The sequence below is a fragment of the Taudactylus pleione genome, unplaced genomic scaffold (assembly GCF_031769625.1).
Source record: "Taudactylus pleione unplaced genomic scaffold, aTauple2 ptg000386l, whole genome shotgun sequence".
NCBI lineage: Eukaryota > Metazoa > Chordata > Amphibia > Anura > Myobatrachidae > Taudactylus > Taudactylus pleione.
The window spans coordinates 14,419,334-14,439,921 of NW_028284787.1; the positions used below are offsets into that span (position 1 = coordinate 14,419,334).

The 20,588-nt window shown below is 42.7% G+C and overlaps 1 protein-coding gene across 7 annotated transcripts in view; it reads right to left on the bottom strand.

Annotated features, from left to right (window-relative positions):
* CTNND2 (catenin delta 2) overlaps window positions 1–20,588 on the bottom strand; it is a 708,944-nt gene that overhangs the window by 600,501 nt on the left and 87,855 nt on the right. For all 7 annotated transcript variants that reach the window (XM_088445725.1, XM_088445723.1, XM_088445721.1 and 4 more), the window contains exon 2: window positions 11,138–11,276. In XM_088445725.1, the coding sequence (XP_088301851.1) occupies window positions 11,138–11,266 (129 nt within the window). In that variant the 5' untranslated portion in view covers window positions 11,267–11,276. The remainder of the gene's footprint in view (window positions 1–11,137; window positions 11,277–20,588) is intronic.

Consider the following 20,588-nt stretch of genomic DNA (forward strand, 5'->3'; position numbering starts at 1 on the left):
GGAGGCTATTGCTCTTATCCACTACCTTTTCAGTGATGTAATTTTTCCTCAAATTTCCTTTGAACCTACCTCCCTCCGGTTTCAGTGCATGTCCTCGTATTCTAAAATTTAAGTATGGGTGGGAAGTGAAAGCTGTCATGATGTAGTCTATTTGTACATTTTTTTTCCTGTTGCCACTTGGCCATTCTTTAATATTTTGATTTTGATTCTAATGTACTGTAGTGTATGTGATGTTTGTTAATTTCTCCAGCAATTGTAAGATTATTTTTATTCAGTAGATTAATATATGTCTCACAATCTCTCTTATGTTGGAACTCAGCTAAATTAACTTGGCAAATTAGAGTATGCAGACACACAAATCAATGCAACAATCATTGAAAATAGTAATGTTTATACTTTATAATGTTGGCAAAGTGCATTGTGCAAGTATACATGATGTCTGGTTCGATGCGGCACACAATATAATAATATAATGAACTGTCTTATACAAAAAAGAAAATATAATTTGGACAGTTTTATTAATACATGTGAAGCTCATATTTACTATACAAAAATAAATATAAACACAATAAAATATATAATTTAAATTAATTAAATTACGTTCAAACATCTGTTATTTTATTCTTTAAAAATCCAATCCTGCTGCAGTCCAGATTAAAATGTCAATTTAGTAATGCAAATAGACAGCAAAGATTTCATATACTATAACAGACAGTGTTGTCACTTGGGTCTGTGACACCCAGTGCATCCAAACATGGAGTGTGGCCTCCATCCCCCCTAATGTTGCCACTAATAACAGCTACACCAATGACTTAAGTAGTATCAGTTGGAGAAGTGAATTAATCATCCAATCACAAGCAGCTAGGTAGCATTGTCGATCCACTTATTGCACTAGCCCTCCAGAAATGGCATATACTGTAAGTGTGTCCAGGTCTACCTCAGTTACAATAAGATGAACATGTCTTTACAGTACTCTGCCTACATTAAACTATAAACACGATTTACTGATGGCTGCAGATTGACTTGTTAACATTTCTAGCACTGTGATTAACTTGATTCTCCATTGGGCGTTTATTATTAGCAGAATTTTCTCATATCAGGATGTGTTCCCATTTTTCTTAATCATTTTGCTTATCTCTCTGTGTCATCAATATTCTGAATATGACTTTCAGTCTCCAAACAGATATATGCAAAACTATTTAAAGTTATATCAAAATAGTTTATTAAAATAAATAATTTGCACAAAGAATGACAAATGCAAGGAGTGCGAGATGAATTTCAATATTTAATCAGTAGACAACAAATCAAATGTGTTTTGTTGTGCTTCAGTGAATAGAAAATCACTAAAAATGTATGTTCATCTAAGTGAAACATTTCTACTGTCTTTACAGTGAACGGCTTATGTTTATTGAACTGAAGCGAAATTTATTTTTAACAGATGAAGTCAGTGAAAAAATGAACAATGTACTATTTTGAGTTGTTGTCGGAATTGTAAATAGGCTCTTCTGCTGTTTGAAATGAATGCATTCTTGTTTTATTGTTTCATGGGACATTACATATACTGTCAAAAAAAGAGATGAAAATCTTTCTGTTCTGCATAGTTCCGTCTTCACTGTGTTTAAAATTAAAATCTATAGAAATACACTGTAATTTGTTAAGGTAAGGTCTGACAATATTTACAGCATTTTATACATACTTGTTTAAATTGTCCACTTCTAGGAGATCAGAGAGATGAAGTAAAGATGGTAAGCGCGTGTGTGTATATGGGGGGGGCATAGGGCCTTAAATTGCATTAAGGTGGCCGTACTCTCCGTTGTAGAGTGCAGCGATTTGCCATGACGACGTGGATCACCAAGCAATCTGCCTGTCTTCACGGGGGAAGTGAGCGGGATTTGGTCTACTGCCTAGGAGTGCAAAGGAACTCCCTGAAATTTGCGAGCTTCCGAGAAAATATGAGTGAAGACATTCATTATGAAGTAAGATGAGCCAATACTGAGCGAAGGTTACAATACACTGATGCAATGTTCAATCAAGATCTCATCTGCTTGGAGGACAAAATTCAAGTGATGGTAGGCAAGAATCTGCATCAGCTAGAGCTTGCAGCTCCTGACAGTAGTAACACTTCCAGTCTTAGTAAAGATGTGTTACTTTAAACAAGCTATAATATTACACAATTGCAGAGATTTGTGACAGAAAGAGAGCCCAGGCTGGTGTCAGATCAAAAAGTTGCATATAACAGAATTAGTTCTGTGGTAACAAGAAAAAACAGTGGGGTATTTTTCAGGATCAATGGAATGGGGTTATAGGTGAGGACAATGTAAAAAATGAAGGCTGCAGATGGACTTCAAGGTCCATTCTTGAACCCGGGCAACGCCGGGTATCACAGCTAGTAATTAATAACTGTGCCACAATAGTTTAATTGACAAATAAGTGTGGCCCCTTTAGTATAGTCAATAAATAATTGCACCATATAAATGATATGAACTGCTCACAAAGAGTCCTGATGCCAAATTAGCAATGCTGGGTAGACACTTTAGACACAGTATGGTTCAAGCAAATGACAAATTATATATCTGTAGCGGATCAGCGGTTGTGTACACCTGATATGTCTGTGAAGGATGGCATACAGACACATGCAGATATATCGGTGCATCTGCCTGTGATTACGGATGACCCGCTGAACGCACATACACTGGCTGCAGGGACCACTGCCACTGACATCACAACTGGGCACGCACATTTAAATGACCACCCAATTGTGATGTCTGGACCAACATATTGAGCAGCCAATTGGTAAGTGTGTGTACACGTGTTAGTGTCTGGTGAGCTCGCCTATTTTATAAACAGGCACTCATGGATGTGAGCTAAGTATATAATTGTATTGTAAAACCTGATGTTTTTAATTCGGTTTCGCCAGACAGTTTTCCTTAAATGCATGTGGTTTGGCTTAAACTAGAAGGGGTTTAGAGTTTGTCAAACTGCTGCACATAAATCTGTCACAGTCATATTTGATTTCTGATTGTTTTTTGAGTGTTGGGGGTATGCATTTATTGTAGGTTATAATAACTGTACAGGTCATTTTATATTCACAGTGTTACATGTCTGTTACTATTATCTTAACAGGAATAAATGTTGAAGCATGTGAACATTCCTTGTGTAGGCAGATTAGCAAAATGCTCCACAGAATATTCACATTATTCAGCAATTGGCTGCAGAATTTCACATACTTTTTAGAAGAAATGTGTCCTCAAGTAATCTGAGCAGAATTCTATCTACAATTTTGTTTCACCTGGAATTCTCCCTTATTGCTTCTGTTCTACATCATGATGTATTTTCTTCCAATGATCTGTGAGCCAAGGCACAGTATTTGCATGATATTTTCCTTTTGGCAGCATGGCAGCCTGTCAGGAATAAGATCAGCCAGCGCAGACATAAGAGTTTTACCTTTATGTCCTGTCACCACAGTGATCCCCTGTACTTAGACCTGAGGTGCAGCCTCCCCAGTTCACACAACATTCATTGTACTTATTAAGGGGGAGATTTATCAAAGCTTGGAGTTAGTAGCTGATCGGTTGGTACTTATCTCTCTCCACTTTATCCCACCCCAAGCTTCTTATAAACCTCCCCCGTGTCTTTCCCTTTCAGTGAGATCCCACTGACAAGTCATTTTAGATATATTAGTATCTTTAAAATGAGTTACTGCATATTAGTAACTTTACAATTAGTGTATACCATTTGCCGGCTCTCCCAGAATGGCTGGGAGGCTCCCAAAAATTGGGAGGCGCTCCTGGCCACCTGCAAGAGAGATCAAGTCTCCCCGTCCGGCCTCCACCTGCAAAAAATTCCTCCCATTCTCCCCACACTTAATGAGTGAAAGTAGACGGAATGCGCAGGGGGGGGCAATTACGCAATTCACGCTGAATCACGTCACTGGTCCCTGCTTTACAATGTTGGAATAGCATTGTATAACAAGGAGCGGGGCCGTGATGATGCGATCGCGATCTGGTGTTTTGGTTAACTGCGTAAATACTTAGAAACGGCACTACTTTTTTTCTGTTAAAATGCTGCTGAGATTGATATTTCACAAGAAGGACCAATAAGAGGTTTCTTATACCCCTTTTCCACTACCCAAATAACCTGGGTTATTTCCGGGTCTGCCCAGGTAATAGCTTGGTGTAAAAGGGTCCTTCCATTCGAGTCGAGTGACTTGGGAATCCGACCCTGGTAGCCACCAGGGTAGAACCCATGAAGGACCCGGATAACAGTGTGGTGTAAATGGCGTGACCTGTGTTATCTGACCTGCTCACGTAAAAAAGCTGCTGATTGGAGCTTCAGTGAGCAGTCACCACCCACTCTTATAAAACCTCATCTTTGGGAGTCTAAAAAAGGCCATTTCTAATGACCTATACAGATTTTGCAGAGTAGACCCGGGTTCAGTGTAAACAGGGCCAACCCAGGAAAAACCCTGGTCCAAGGTGCAGTCTAAACTGAGTCTGACACGGGATGGAACCGTGTTCGAAAACCTGGGTTGGACCTGGGTTTTTGGTGGAGGAGGAGTATTATTGTTCTACACAGGAGACCCTTTATGAGTTGTGGAAGAAAATACAGTATTGTTTTAGTGTGCAGTTCCTTGGTCTCCACTAAGGTAAAGGTGCAGGTTGGTGAATAGTTAACAGCTACCTAGGAATACTGCTTTTAAAACTATATAGTTTGTACTCAAGACAATTATTTTCCGAATCTGTATAAAGTGAATAAAAAAGTAAAGCTAAAAAGTAAGTAAAAGCAATAACTTAAAGGTGAAACACATATATGTACATAAGGCCTGATTCTGAGCCGATTGCAAAGGTGCCTGCACCCACACATGCCTGTTTTACTACCTTATGCTAATGCAAATATCCATTCATCTAATGCAGGGGATCTTGTGTGTGCAAGTGGACACCTGTGCTGCCCAATGATTTTATGCTGGCTGTCGCAACTGTAATCATTAGTATTGGCACTTGCACCAGTTCCATGCTAGGTTCAAGAAATCCATCAGAAACAGGCTTCCCTTCCCCAGACACACCAGAGAATAGCATTGGTACTTTTGATACACGTCCACGACACTGCCCTGAAAATCCCATGACACTCCCACAAGTCCGGGAGGTTAAATGCGATTGCTTTGCCAAAGTCAAGTTCCCCACCCGAAAAGCCCTATTTCACGACTCGGAATAGGACGGAGATACACAAAGGCCCGTATTCAATCAGTTTCGGACCCGCAATACTTTTCCGCCTGCCCCAAAACCGCTATTCTGCACTTTTTTCCGCCTGCTATTCATAGGCGAATCTTTTCCGCCTATTACATTGCATTGACTTTCCGCGTACTCGAAAAGTGTTTGCAATTGAATACGGCGATACTTTTCCGCCTGGCGAAATTACGTAATCTGCGATACTTTTTTGCGGATTCTGACTTTTCGACGGCAATTGAATACGGGCTATGATGCATACATTTGCAATTGAGCAGGCGCTGTATGCAAAAACTAGACATTTTCGTCCATGAACAGAGTCCCTGATTCAGAGCCGGACACTCTGAAAGAGCGCTCGCTCTGAATCAGGGCATTTGTTAGGGTTGTTTTGGAGCAGCCTCCTGGCCGCTCGCATAGCTGTGGGTGACCACCCACATCTATTGCGAGCAGCCAGGATGATGGTCGCAATGGTCAAGACCATCGAGACCATCAGGCTTGCGACGAGAGCCTTATGGTAGGGTCTCGTGGCCGCAAGCTCCAGAGAGCTTCTGGCTCTAATAGAGCCGGAAGCTCTCCCACTGACATCACTGGTGATGTCAGTGGGGCCGCCCACAAACAGCAGGCGTTCGCTTGGGAACGCCTCCGTTTGTGAAGCCACCCCCCGGCCACGCCTCCAAAATGGTGTGAGTAGTCGATCAAAATCGACAGCCGCCCCCTTTTGGTGCGATACCCGGAGCGATGGAGCGCCCGTCGCTAGCCGGGTCTCGCACATGCACACGTCGGAGCCGGCTCCGGCGTGCGCACGAGCAGTGGCCAAGCATCGACCCGCTCGTGCGCTCGCGAGCGGGTCTGAATCAGGCCCAAAGATCCGTGCAACTTAGTATCAGGCTTCTAATGTCTTTATTTACCTTTTATATGTACTATTTGCAATGTGAACACATTTTACAGATATCATATCCCACATTGCATGGTCCAAGCAATCTCAAGCCAGGGCTATTTTTCTACTGTCTAAATCACTATCTAAGTTCATGAAATGGCATCAGTGTAAATAAATGTATATAATCCTTTAAAATAAAACATAAACTTAGAAATACTTGCAAATGTATAATATTATGAACTATCCAGCACATACCACATTCAGAATGCAGTTCAAGAAAGGACATAGGGTTCAGTAAGGTTTCCATAGCAACAGCAAATATAGACCTTCCTTCATGTTAAAGCTCATTTTTTTCTTTAGGATAGTAAGTAACATCTGTTTTGCCATAAAAATTACTGCGACCAATTGTTTAATGAAGGAATGGTCGCGATAGTCGTGGTAATTTTCTCTGCAAAAAGTTCACGGTTACTGAATATGCCCCATGGAATTAATACCATGAGGACACAAAGAACATTCCTTTCTTACATTCCTTCCAAATGAGTGCCAATGATCCCATGATGCTTTAGTACAAGCCAATGGATTATGCACTTACAGAGGTTCATGCTGCAGCAATTGTTATCACAAAATAAATTAAAATGAGTACCAGCTGTTTAAAAAGTTATCATTGTCTTATTTAAAATGGTAGCTGTAAAGTAGATGTGAGCAGAAAGATTGCCTCCATAATGATGAGTACTGCACAGGAAATCAACTGGTAATTTGCAATGTAGTCAAACAGATGTTCTCTGTATAACAAATCATGGCTAAGAAATGGTCCTGATTTTACAGACAGAGATAAACCAATGAGAACAACTTATAGTTGTTAGCTTTTGTCTAGACTTTTTCACTGTTGATTGCCATTGTTAGAATGAGCATCTTCTTCCTGACATCTGAGAGGAAAAATAATTTTGTAAGAGTGCTTTAGACATCATCTTTCTTGAATGTGTCATGTAATATCAATAAACTAGATCTTATGCTGTGTACTCACTTAACAATGTGTACCCAGCCGATGTGTCGTGCAGTGGGTCCCAGTGGGGATGCCGGCATCGGTAACTGCGTACACACTTGACGATGCCGGGAGCGACGGCGCACCATCGGGGACTTGGGCGATGTAGCTGACAACGCATGGGAGGGCGCATTTGTCAGTGACATAGCGGGTACACACTACCCGATGTAGACGATATGTTATCCGATCCACCGGATCGGATGACATATCGTCTAGTGTGTACCCGGCTTTAGATTCCTACCTTCAGCTCTCACAGAAATGATTGCAATGTGTAAGTCAGCAAGATAATTTCCCTTCAATATATAATACATTTATTAAAGCAATTTACAATTTCATTTCTCCTCACTGGCCTCCTATGTTTCCATCTCGTTCCCCGACAAACTGTTCTCAATGCTACAGCTAGACTAATCTTCCTCTCCCACCATTCCACATCCGCCACTCCCCTCCACCAAAGCCTGCACTGGCTCCAGTGGCAAACGCAGGATTTCTAGAGGGGGGTTTCCAAATGCTTGAATTAGAGCCTGAGCTGAATGTATTTATTTTAGATGTGGGCACCATTCCAGGGCATGGGATCCGGGAGCCTGGAGGAGCAGCAGAAGAACCTAGCACTGCCCTGGACATATATGTAAATATTGGGCTCTATAGCAGTGCATCCCTAACAGTGCATGTTTTCCAAATCCCTTAATTGGTGCACAGGTTATTTATTACTAGCTGATACATGTTAAAAGATCCACAGGTGGTACTATTTATTTCACTTATGATACTGAGAAGAACATGCAGCGCTACTAAAATTCCCCTTCAGAATCCACCTTTCGCCACTTACTCCCTCGCTTACCTTGATTCCCAGCTGTATTGTGTACTGATAATTGTGGTGCTAATTGTTACTTGTGCTCTGTTTATGTTTTGGTTACTGTAATGCAATGTTATGTTCTGTGTACCCTGTACTTGTGGCATCCTATAAATGAAATGTAATAATAATAATAATAATAATAATCATATGAGGAGGTACTATAGAGTCAGTCAGCTGGATTCCAATTTTACAAAGTACTACTGTAGGTTTGCAAAGAATCAGTAAGTTTAAGACAGTAAATCAAAGTCACTTATAGTTAAGTACATTTTAAATCAATGTGTCTAATATATAAGAGAGTAAAACTCTGACATCTTAGTGAGACTACAATGCTGGATTTAGACATAAAGAACTAATTGCTTTAGACACTATGGGGTAAATTTACTAAAGTTTGATTTTGATTTTAGTTTGATTTCACATTTGATTTTCACTCGATTTTGCATTTGGAGATTTACTAAAGGCAAAATCATTTGTAAAATCGAACATAAAACCGAATTTCACTCAAATCCTACTCCAAATCGAACTTCGGAAAAACATTGATACTTTTACATAGACCAACACACAAGTCAATGTAGAGTCGCTGGGTAACTAAAGTTTATTCTGTAGTTCCCACCATTGACTTCAATGAAGGGAGCCGTTCATTGGATGAGAGAGGCGGGGGCTCACCTCTCTTAGCCAATGAACACTCAGACACGGCTCTACAAAGGCAGAAGCCATGTCTGAGCTCTTCATTCGGGAGGTAACAACCATCGTGGTTGTTACCTAGTTCGTGGTTTGTGTTTATTTGTTTTTTTAATTTACGAAGACCATGGATGCCTACAGGGAGAAGGGGACCAGTCCAGGTAATGTAGGTGAGTATGTATGAGTGAGTGTGTATGTATGTATTAAAGCTATACTATCACAGTGTGTGCATTGTGTTTATTTAAACATTTCTTTACAGGTGAACTACAAGTACCAGCAGGCCCTTAATGCCCCACATGCTGGTACTTGTGGTTCTCCGGGGGAGGCTTGCTTGGACCTGCAGTTCTACTCGTAAAGACAATGTTTACACTTATCTACTTTTACACTACACTTACACTATCAACCCACCACCCACCACCCAGAGATGGCAGGGATAGCCCCGGGCTATCAGTCTAGGCCAGGGGTGCCCTGGAGAGGGAGGGGTGGCTGGGCTGTCTAGCAGTCAGGGCTGATGCTTCGGCTGGGGGGCCAGGTGAAACCGGACTCCTGACTGTGGCATCAGCCCCCCACTAGAAAGGGTCCGGTGCTGGTTGTGGAAATTACAGGAGAACCCTACGCATTTTTTCCCCTGTAATTCCAGAACCAGGACAGGATCAGAGGCCAGTGCTGGTTGTGTTAAGTACAGGGGGAACCCTACGCAATTTTTCCCTGTACTTACACAACCAGGACTAGCTATGAAAAGTCCGGGGCTGGTTCTGTTTTAGGGGGGGACCCCATGTCAATTTAAAAAAAAAATTAACTCTTTCTAAGCTTTTTACAGTGAGATATATGCATGCATCTCACTGACGTACAGTCAGGTGCATAAGTATTGACACATTGACAGAATTTTCATATTTTGGCCTCTATTCACCACCACAATGGCTTTGAAATGAAACAAACAAGATGTGCTTTAACTGCAGACTTTCAGATTTAATTTGAGGGTAAGTACACCCAAATCAGGTGAACGGTGTAGGAATTACAACGGTTTCTATATGTGCCTCCCACTTTTTTGTGATTTGTTGTTCAATTTGTACATGAACATGCAAAAACGAACAGCAAATCACTGTTCAAAAATGAACCGCATCAAATTCGATTTAGAAAATGCTTCTAAAATTGAATTTTAGTAAATGAGGGATTTGAAGAGGGATTTATACTTTCGATTTGATTCGATTTGAGGTGAGCTAAATCGAACATCAAAACGAAAGTAAAAACAAACTTTGATAAATATACCCCTATGTGCATGCAAAAGTTGCATGCAATAAATGCTAACCTCGGTCTACAGTCAGAGTCTGCTGCACCGTCACAATATAACCACTTCTGAAAGTAATTGTCATCACTATCAATGTGCATGTGCACCTGCCCTATCCTTGGTGCAAGAGATCTGTGTGTATGCACAACTTTGAGGAATAGCCCTCAATTCCTTCTAATTGCCGGAATGTGTGTCTGTGGGAGCAGGGAAGATGACAAGGTCTGTTTTAGATGTCTTGAACTTATGGTGGTGTTGGGACATCAGTATGGAGATTTAGAGAAACCATAGGTTAAACAAAATAATAAGGGAAGAGGTCAGGAGAGGAGAGGTAGATTTTGGGTATCATTAGTGTAAAGGCGATACTGAAAGCCAAATGGGTAAACTACAGTAGTTCACCAAAAAACTGTGCACAGTGAGAAAAGCAGGTGCTGGGAACAGAAACTTGAGGGATCCCAACAGATAGTGGGAGTGAAGGAGGGGGATGTGTCAGAGGAGACAGACAATTGAAGAGGTGAAGTAAAAAAAAAAAGAAAAAACATGTGTCTGGAACAGTATCTAGCGATCCGGTAAATGACAGGTTCACGCCTGGTAAAAATGTGTCAACTCAATTATTTTATCTTGTTTCAAGAATTTTGCTTTGCAAAAAAAAAAAAAAACCTATTTTCACTGCCTCCTCTACATTTAGTAACAATGGCCTTCACTCTTCCAACCACCTCCTTTCTGTCTGTGCAAACTTCTGCTCCTCTGCAATCACCATTGTCCTGAGCCACAAGTCGAAGCAATTTGCAAAAAATGTGCTAATTTTATATATACAGTATAATGGGAAAATGTACACTCTATTATAAACTATATGGATATTAGATGTCCATATTAATGTACGAGGCTATATGCCAAGTGTTTTTATATGGCTCACAGAAATCCAAAATAACTCCTAATATCAATAATGATTTACTGCAGATGTACATTGTTCCTTACAATGAACACATTATCCAAATAGATATTTTAGTGATGACATCGGAATACAGATATTATTTACAAGGGATTCTAAATTTAACATTAATTCTGGTATACATAGAATTAATTATATTACACATCTAGTAAAACTGGTGTTTGAGGCCACATACTTGAATTCACCCATAAGTTCAATATAGGAAAGAAAAGAATCAGTTAGCTTCCTTACCTGTTCTTTAACAGAAGCAAGTATAGCTGAAGTTGTTTCTGTTTCAGAACCATCACCGTTTGATGTATTCATCATTGGGCTTAATGAACTAGTCTTCTCTGAGCATGATGGTTGATCTGGAACAGGCATAGCTTCTAGCCTAATAAAAAAAAGTTACACATTAGAAGGAGTTTGATGCAAATAATAATTTAGATTTGTTAGCAAAATTTAAACACGTACTGAACTGATAACATGGAATAGCATGGAATAGGTTAAAAAGGGCATTCAATAGAGAAATGAAGTCAATCTGTATACACATAGATTGTGTGTATCAATAAGATGCTACTGAGCCATTCCACAGAATTTGAAACCAAGGTGCAAACATTTTTTTTTCGATTGTGATGGATAACACTTATCATTCTTACTGAAAAAAGTGTGATCTTTTCTTGTGGTTAATTTTATTTTTCCCTCAAAAGCTTGGATCTAGACATAAATTGCATATTTTGAGTGAATATTCAGAAAATCTGTATTTAAGTTATGATTCAGTCTGTGCTTACTTTATCCTATCTATACTTCACTAAAAAGGTCCATTGTGAATTTACTATCTGTATTCTAAATGAACCTGCACCATCGAAAAATAGTTAGTTGTATTTCTGGGTAAGTTATGTATCAGAAAAAATATAGGACATTTCCATCAGTCACATACATGACCATTTGCACAATATCCCCATTTTTTGGAGTACATTACAAAATCTATTTTTTTAGTGCAAAAGCAATTCACTTCAGTTTATCTAAAAAAATAAAAAAAAATAAGATTTTTATTTAGTATTAGAATTTATAATGGGCATGTATGTGACACTGTGGTCAGGTGTGTGACATAAGAACAAGTTATGTATAACAACAAGTCATAACATTTCTATTTTGTTTATTTTCTCCCTAGAGAGCATTTCTTTTTTATTTTCTGATATTCTCACTGGAGGTCATTATTAGCAACTTCCTGTATAGATCACATGGAGGGCAGGGGGATATAATAGCATGCAAGATGCAGACATCTATGCTATTATATTTCTCCCCATGTTGTTTAAAGGAAGGTAGTTGATTTCAGAAGATAATCTATGTTTATTCTGCAATCAATTATCAAGGCTGAAAGTAAGAGAATATATTACCAGGATAAAAGGAATGATGCCAGTTTTAAGGAGAAAGAAATAAAATGACAGAAAAGGTTGAGGCAGACAAAAGCCATAACTATGACAAAGAAAGAGAGAAAGCAACAACCGAGGCAGCTAAGGAACGACATATAGAGGAAATATAGAGCTGCCAAGAAGGAGCATAATAATGTATTGGAGTTATCAGGTATCTTCTCCTATTAGCTTCACCTGATAGAATACCACAGACTCTTGGTAAAGGCAGGGTTGTACATCCCACCCTACAGATACTTTATGTCCTCATACATCTAGCCTCAATATACCTGCGTGACTAGCCTGGTGTGAGTGAGCCGCCAGGTCCCGCGCTACTCTGCTAGTGGCAGGTGACTTTTTTTTCCGAAAATGTGACTAGGACGCACCAGCAGACTGTGCTGATTAATTTGATCTGTGTGCACCTGAGTCTGTATATGAACCACAACAGAACTTGGAATGAAAAAAGTTGCAGCCGCTACATTGTAGCACTTCATATATAGATTCACAAACTCAGTCTAAAGATCCCCATACACGGTGCGATATAGCAGCCGATCCAACGGATTGGTACAATATCGCTGCTATATCGTACCGTGTGTGGGCATGATATCGGCCAGTGCGTGCACCCGTGGGGTCGTACATCGCTCCTCCAGATCTTACATGCTGCACATAAGATCTGGTGATACTATCTACAATCCCATGCAGCGCGATGTGGGGGGCGGAGGGGCGTGCCGGCATGTCAGGCAGCGGATCGCTCCGTTTGAGGGGACCCCCCGATATATCGGCCGTCGTGTCGCAAGGTGCATATCGCACCGTTTAGGAGGGCCTTTACACAGATATATGATCGTGTCACATATCAAATTAATCAGCATAGCCTGCTGGTGCAGCTTAGTCCAATCACACTACGACTTAGTAGTATTTTCGACAAAAAGGCCTGGCGCTAGGAGAGTCCCACAGGATCTGGCCGAGAAAGGCTTTTTAGCGCAACAGCAGCAAAGATGTATGAGGACACATCTGTATCTAGGGACGTTTTATGAGAGGAGGTGGCCCATGTGCAGCCTCCGCTTGGGCCCAGTCCTCCCTGGCAGCGGACTGAGGCCCTGATTCAGAGCCGGACGCTCTGACCAGAGCGCTCGCTCTGAATCAGGGCCGTCCTATTAAATTTGGAGCGGCCTTTTGGACGCTCGCATAGCTGTGGGTTACCACCCACAGCTTATGCGAGCGTCCATGTTGATGGTCGTGATGGTCAAGACCATCGCGACCATCGGGCTTGTGATGAGACCCTGCGGTAGGGTCTCGCTGCCGCAAGCCCTGGAGTGATTTTGGCTCTATCAGAGCCAAAATCACTCCCACTGACATCACTAGTGATGTCAGTGGGGCCGGCCCCAGACGGTAGGCGTTCCCATGGGAACGCCTCCGTCTGGCAGCCACGCCCCCAGCACGCCCACCAAAGGGGGCGTGCTGTCAATCACCATCGACATCACGCCCCCTTTGGTGCAAGACCCGGAGCGACAGCTTGGCTGTCGCAGTCCGGGTCTCGCGCATGTGCACGACGGAGCTCCCTCCGTCGTGCGCATGCGCATTTGGGTACCATCGACCCGATTGCGAGCGTCCTGCGCTCGCGAGCGGGTCTGAATGAGACCCTGAGCGCAGTAGATTCTAGGTTAATGCCAGAATCTACTGCGCATGTGTTGGTCTCCGGGAAAATGGTGCCTTCACCTTATTTTTACTGCGCATGCGCGAGTCACCGGAAAAATGGCAATGCCATTTTCCCTGTGATTTTTGCAGCAGCACTGCATGCTACAATGCTACAGTGGGCATTGCAAGAGAAGCACTACAACTGGGGGCATTAAAGTGCATATGGAATGGAAAGGAATGTTCCCAGAGTGATGAGAAATGCTGGTGTCATGTTGACACGCCCCCATTTTTCAGCGGCCATGCCCCTTGTGGCATGTGGTCATGCCCACTTTTATGACACGCGCACATAGGGGGGGGTCCATTTTTCATCTTGCCATGGACTCCAAATACCCTAGTTACACCACTGAAATACAACCACGCCTGTATCTTTCCAAAATGGGAGCAAATGACAATTGACCACTTGCTCCTAAACACTGGAAAACAGACAATTTGTCATTCAGACAAATTGGTCAAATCAAATGGTTTTGTAAGTTTTCCAGTGTTTGAGAACAAATGGTCGATTGTCATTTGCTCCTATACATTACCATATTTTTCATTTTAACCAGCCAGATTGAACAAATAGGGTAGGATGTATTAAGCGTCATATCGTGAATATGATACATTTCACCACTTAATAATACAGATATGTACCTAGAAATAAGATAAAAAAGGGCAGTTCTCCCAATAAGAACTGTCCTTTGTGAAAGAAGGACTTCCGGGTTTATGACAGGGCAGGGGAAACTGGGAGAGAACCGATTGGAGGAAATGTGAAAAGAATCCCATAGGCTTCTATTGGGCCATGCCATCTAAAGATGCCATTGCCCAATGAGTTCAAGCTCCAGAATTGATTGCATTCAGTAGTGCACGCGGTGGGGGTTTTGAGTACCCAGAAACCCCCCTGACAGACTGGAGAACAGGCACATCTTCTTAAGCCCTGCCCCCCTCGTGGCAAAATGCCGCTATTCGCGGGTCAGTCAGGAGGAGGCGGAGCCAATATGACACAATTCCTTTATAATTGTGTCATATGGCTCTTTCCCCTCCCGATAGACCCGCAAGTTGCGAAATTTTGCAGTTAGGGGGAGGGTCTTAATGACATGGTGCCAGCCTGCCAGGTCCCATCCCCATCAGGTCTACAACCTGAAGCTGCTGCAAGGTAAGTGTGTTTGTAATGTGTGTGTGACATGTATGTGTGTATATGTATGTGTGTGTATATATGTATGTATGACATGTGTGTGTATACCTATATGTGTGTGTATGTATATATATGTAGGCATGTACATATATATATATATATATATATGCGTGCGTGTGTGTGTGTGGAACCCCCCTGTAATAGTCCTGCATTTGCCCCAGGCATTCCGGAGCTTGGTCCTTAAGGGAATGCGGCCAAAACTTCAAAAGCTTAATTTCCATAGTTTTCCGGTTTAGTACATCCTGCAGCAATTGTATAGTTTGTATCTAGCTTAACTGCTTTTTCAAACACAGCCTTTAAAATTACAGTTAGGAGCGTATTGGTTGGTAATTTATCTCTCTCCACTTTATCTCTCTCCAAGCTTTGATAAATCTCCCCCTATGTCACATAACTGATTACATGTCAGATACATGACTGGCATAATTTTATCACATTCAAATATTGTGATAAAGTATTAGTAAATTGTGTTTAGTGATGTAGACCCAATCAGCTCCTAACTGTCATGTGTTTGAAAAATGACAGTTAGGAGCTGATTGGTTGGAGCACTCGTTGATAAATATGACCTAGGCTACCCTAATTATATGTATGTAAAGTATGTTTGTCACATATACGTAATTGTGGAATCTCCCTACTGGTCAAATGGGAGCATTCACTTCATATGCATCTCTCTCTTGCAGCTAATAAAATAATTTTTATAATTTATATAGAATTATGTTAATTATCTCTCCAAGCTTTGATAAATCTCCCCATATGTCACATAACTGATTACCTGTCACATACATGACTGGCATAATTTTATCACATTAAAATATTGTGACAAAGTATTAGTAAATTGTGTTTTGTGATGTAGACCCAGATTTATCTATAAGCAATATTCTTGTTATCACTCGTTACTAATCTTAAATGGTGCTCCAACCAATCAGCTCCTAACTGTCATGTGTTTGAAAAATTACAGTTAGGAGCTGCTTTTTTTTGTCAACTATAGTACATGATCATGCAAAGAAATGGTACATGATAAGATGTTACAAACCTATATATTCAATATTCTCTGATATTGTTTGTAGTAACCTATTGTACTTTATAAAGTACAGTTTGGTCTCAGTTTCTACATTTATGACCTAGGCTACCCTAATTATATGTATGTAAAGTATGTTTGTCACATATACGTAATTGTGGAATCTCCCTACTGGTCAAATGGGAGCATTCACTTCATATACAAATGCACATCTCTCTTACAGCTAATAAAATAATTTTTAGAATTTATACAGAATTATATTAAAATGATACTCCACAATGGCCATTTAGGTTAACTCAGTCTCTTTACAAACATTTTTTATTTGTATTTTGTGAAATCATGTAATGAGCAACAGCTCACACACCTGCAAATTAGAACTGTTAGTGGGATGCTCTCTTACAGTGCTTCCTCTTATGGTAGTCCCCTGATTGCACTAATCTCAGCCTCACCTCTGATTGTGGGAACCTGCTCACTCTCTCAGAGACAGGCTACATAAGAAGCCCATGTTGAGAGCTGGAGAATGCAACATGGGCCATATTCAATTAGAGGCAAAAAGTCAGAGGTCGGACTTTTCGCCATCATCGCAGGTTTTCCAGGGGATAAAGTATGGGGCGCGTGCCCGCATATCCCCGTATTCAATTAGGGTTTGGAGAAAATGGGAGCCGGCGGAAAGGTAAGTAGCGAAAAGTCCTGTCACTTTTTGGGGAAATCAGCCTGTCACCCCCCAAAAGATGTACTAACATGGGGGATCATTATGGGTACCCCCGTAAAGTCCTGGTACAGGTATTTAGGGTTTTTAAACGGTGTCGGCAGGTGCTTTAATGCGTCTTTAAAGAAGCGGTGAAGAATAGCATTTAGCTTTATTTTCTTTTGAAATAACTAGTCCCATCAAATTTGGGGTACATGAAAATGGGTGCAAGCATATTTTTAAGTCCCTAAAGTGATTTTTTTAAAAATCATTAAAAATCCATCTGCCGCAATCAAGAGCATTCTAAAAAAAATACTTGCTGCATACTAGGGGACCCCCCCTGAGTCTATTTCGCTAGTTTTTTAGTTTGTCCCCCAACTTTTTTTTTTTTCGCCGCCAAAACTAAACCACTTTTTTTTTTGCGTGTCCTGTTGATCTTTTAAAAAAAATGTGAACACAGATTACTTTAAGGGGACATTCCAAGGGGTGCAGGGTACTTTTTTTAAGTCTGCACCCCAAAACTCAAATTTTGCACTTTTTTTCGCCACCTATTCAGTGGTGAAAACTTATCCCCGGTTTTTGACAAAGACGAAATTGAATATGGGGATAAGTGAAAATGACGAAAATGACGACATCGGACGGACTTTTCGCTTCTAATTGAATACGGCCCACAATGTTAAAAGACAAAGGGGACTATTTATCAAGCTTTTCACCCCTGAAAATCATACAGAAACAGCAGTGTCCATGTCCACATAACTTGAGTGTCCCTTCTATTTACAAAAAGCTGAAAGCAGGAGTTCAGCTAATCAATTGCAGGATACCGCAGTCCCCATTTTTCTTTCAATGAGGACTGTGAGGTTCATCAATTTACAGTGGCGTAACTAGGGTATTTGGAGCCCAGGGCAAATTTGAAAAGGGAGCCCCCACCCCCACCCCGATGTGCACGCGCCTTCGGGGCGCGTGGCAAAAAATGGGCGTGGTCACTTAAAAATCGGGCGTGTCAACATGACACACCCTTTTATTTTCACACTGAACATTCCTATCCATATGCACCTTAACCCCAGTAGTACCCCATATACAGTTGTGGTCCCTCTTATGCAGGCCCATAGTAGTGCCCCTTATACAGTATCTCCAGTAGTGGTCCCCCTTAAACAGCCCCCAGTTAGTTCCCCTTACTCAGTACCCCCAGTAGTGGCCCCCCAAATGCAGTGCCCCATGTAGTGTTCCCCCTTATGCAGTGCCCCAAGTAGCAGTCCCCACAATGCAGTGCGCCCAGTAGCGGTATCCCCTTATGCAGTGCCCTTTATATGGTGCCCCCAGTAGTAGTCCTCCCCCTATGCAGTGCCATTTATATAGTGCCCCCAGCAGTAGTCCCTCCCCATGCAGTTTTCCCATAGTGGCCCCCTTATGCAGGCACCCAGTAGTGATCCCCCCTATCCAGTGCCCCCTGTAGTGGCCCTTCCTATTATTGCCCCCAGTAGTGGTCCCCCGAGTGCAGTGTCTCTAGTAGTAGGCCCCTTTTATAATGCCCCCAGTGGTAGTCCCCTCCCCCAAGTAGTAGTCCCCAGTAGAGGTTCCCTCTCCCGATTAAGTGCCCCCAGTAGTAGCCCCCCCAGTAGAGGTCCTCCCAATAATGGTGCCCCCAGTAGTAGCCACCCCTCCCCCGTTGTGCCCCCACCCCCAGTAGAGGTCCCCCCAGTAGTAGCTACCCCCCTCCCCCGTTGTGCCCCCAGTAGTGCAGATAGGTTAAAAAAAAAATATATATATATATATATATATAAAAATATACTTACCTGAATCCACGCTGCTGCTGCTCCGGTCCGCGACGCCGCTCCCGCCGCCGCCGCCCGCCAGTCCTCCCGGGTTGGCGCGCTCAGCATTATGGGACAGACATCATGACGTCTGTCCCATTACCCACTGCAGGAGCCGGACGGAAGCCCGGTTCTTGCAGTGGGTGCTGCAGCAGTCAATGAGAGTCTATCTGACTCTCATTGGCTGCTGTCTAACACACGCATCGCCGCCAGCACTGGCGGCGATGCGTGTGTTATGCACAGACTGAGCCCGCCTCCTAGCGCTATTGGGCAAGCGCTCAGGGGGAAGGAACTGGCTCAGGTGTGCAGCACAGGACCGGCGCTGGAAGCCTAGTGCCGGTCCTGTGTAAATGTATAGCGCTGACCGCACTCATTGCGGTCGGCGCTACACTGGCTAACTAGGGCGGGCCGGTACCGTGGCCGGCGGTGCCCCACCGTGCCACTGGTCCAACGGCGCCCAGGGCACGCACCCCGATCGCCCTACCCTAGTTACGCCACTGTCAATTTATCAAGCTTGATACCTCCTATAGATGATAATATCCAGTATCACAATTTTTTTGCATGGAGCAGTCTATACTTCACAGTCTGATGCCCATGCTTGTGCAGTAGGAGAGCTGGGTTTGAACCTGGCATTTTTTACTCTTTGTGAATACAGGGCCTAATTCAGAGCCGCTCGCTCTGACAGAGCGCTCGCTCTGAATCAGGACCGGGCTTTTTTATTTTTGGAGCGGCCTCTCGGCCGCTCGCATAGCTATGGTTGACCACCCACAGCTATAGCGAGCGGCCATGATGATGATGGTCGCGATGGTCAAGACCATCGCGACCATCGGGCTTGCAACGAGACCCTTGTGGTAGGGTCTCGTTCATCGCAAGCCCCAGAGAGCTTTCGGCTCTAACAGAGCCGGAAGTTCATCACTGACATCACTTGTGATGTCAGTGGGGCCGCCCCCAAACGGCAGGCGTTCTCATGGGAACGCCTCCATTTGGGCAGCCATTCCCCAGCCCGCCCACCAAAGGGGGCGAGCTGTCACTCAACATCGACAGCTCGCCCCCTTTGGTGCGAGACCCGGAGCGACGGAGTGCCCGTCGCTAGCCAGGTCTCGCGCATGCGCACAACGGAGCCGGCTTCGTCGTGCGCATGCGCTGTGGGCCACCATCGACCTGGTTGCGAGCGCTCAGCGCTTGCGACCGGGTCTGAATCAGGCCCACGGTCTCTTATCGAAGACACTGTCCTGCCAACAGAAGTTAGATAAATGAACCTGAAAAATCAATCCTCATTGCTGCAATATGTGTTGATGAGGAATTTTATTTTTTCAGGGCTCCACTGCCATACTGTCTAGATCTTAGACTTACAACTCAGGCAGGTTTGAACCAGAGAAAGCACCCAGAAACCAGATTGGAGGCAACCCTACACTTTACACCTAGATTATTTCCCTTAATAGACAGTGATTTAGGGGTCCATTCATCATCACTTAATTTCTATTAATTTCTACAAAACAGGTGAAAATATACATTTTCACCTACTTTTGTGTAAATTAAGTGTCAGGGCTATTCATTATAAAGATAATACAGGAGATATCACAGATATCTCCTGCTTACCTTCCAGCCCTGATGTGGCCAGGCAAAAATGAACACTGCAGCAAACAGGCATGTTTTTTTCTGAGAAATTTATGAAAGATATCTTCAAGGTACAGCAGCTCCGATAAGAGGAAACGGTATTTTTTTTAATATGCTACTTTACATACGGCAGATGGCACTAGGCAATATATCGGGTGGCCCGTACACACTGTACGATCCGGTGTACGACCGTCCAATATATCGTTCCCCCGCCGCATCCAGAACTATGGTGTCAGCCATCAGGTCTTCAGATGGGCCTGCACTGCAGGCAGATCTGAAGATGCGACGAACGGCATC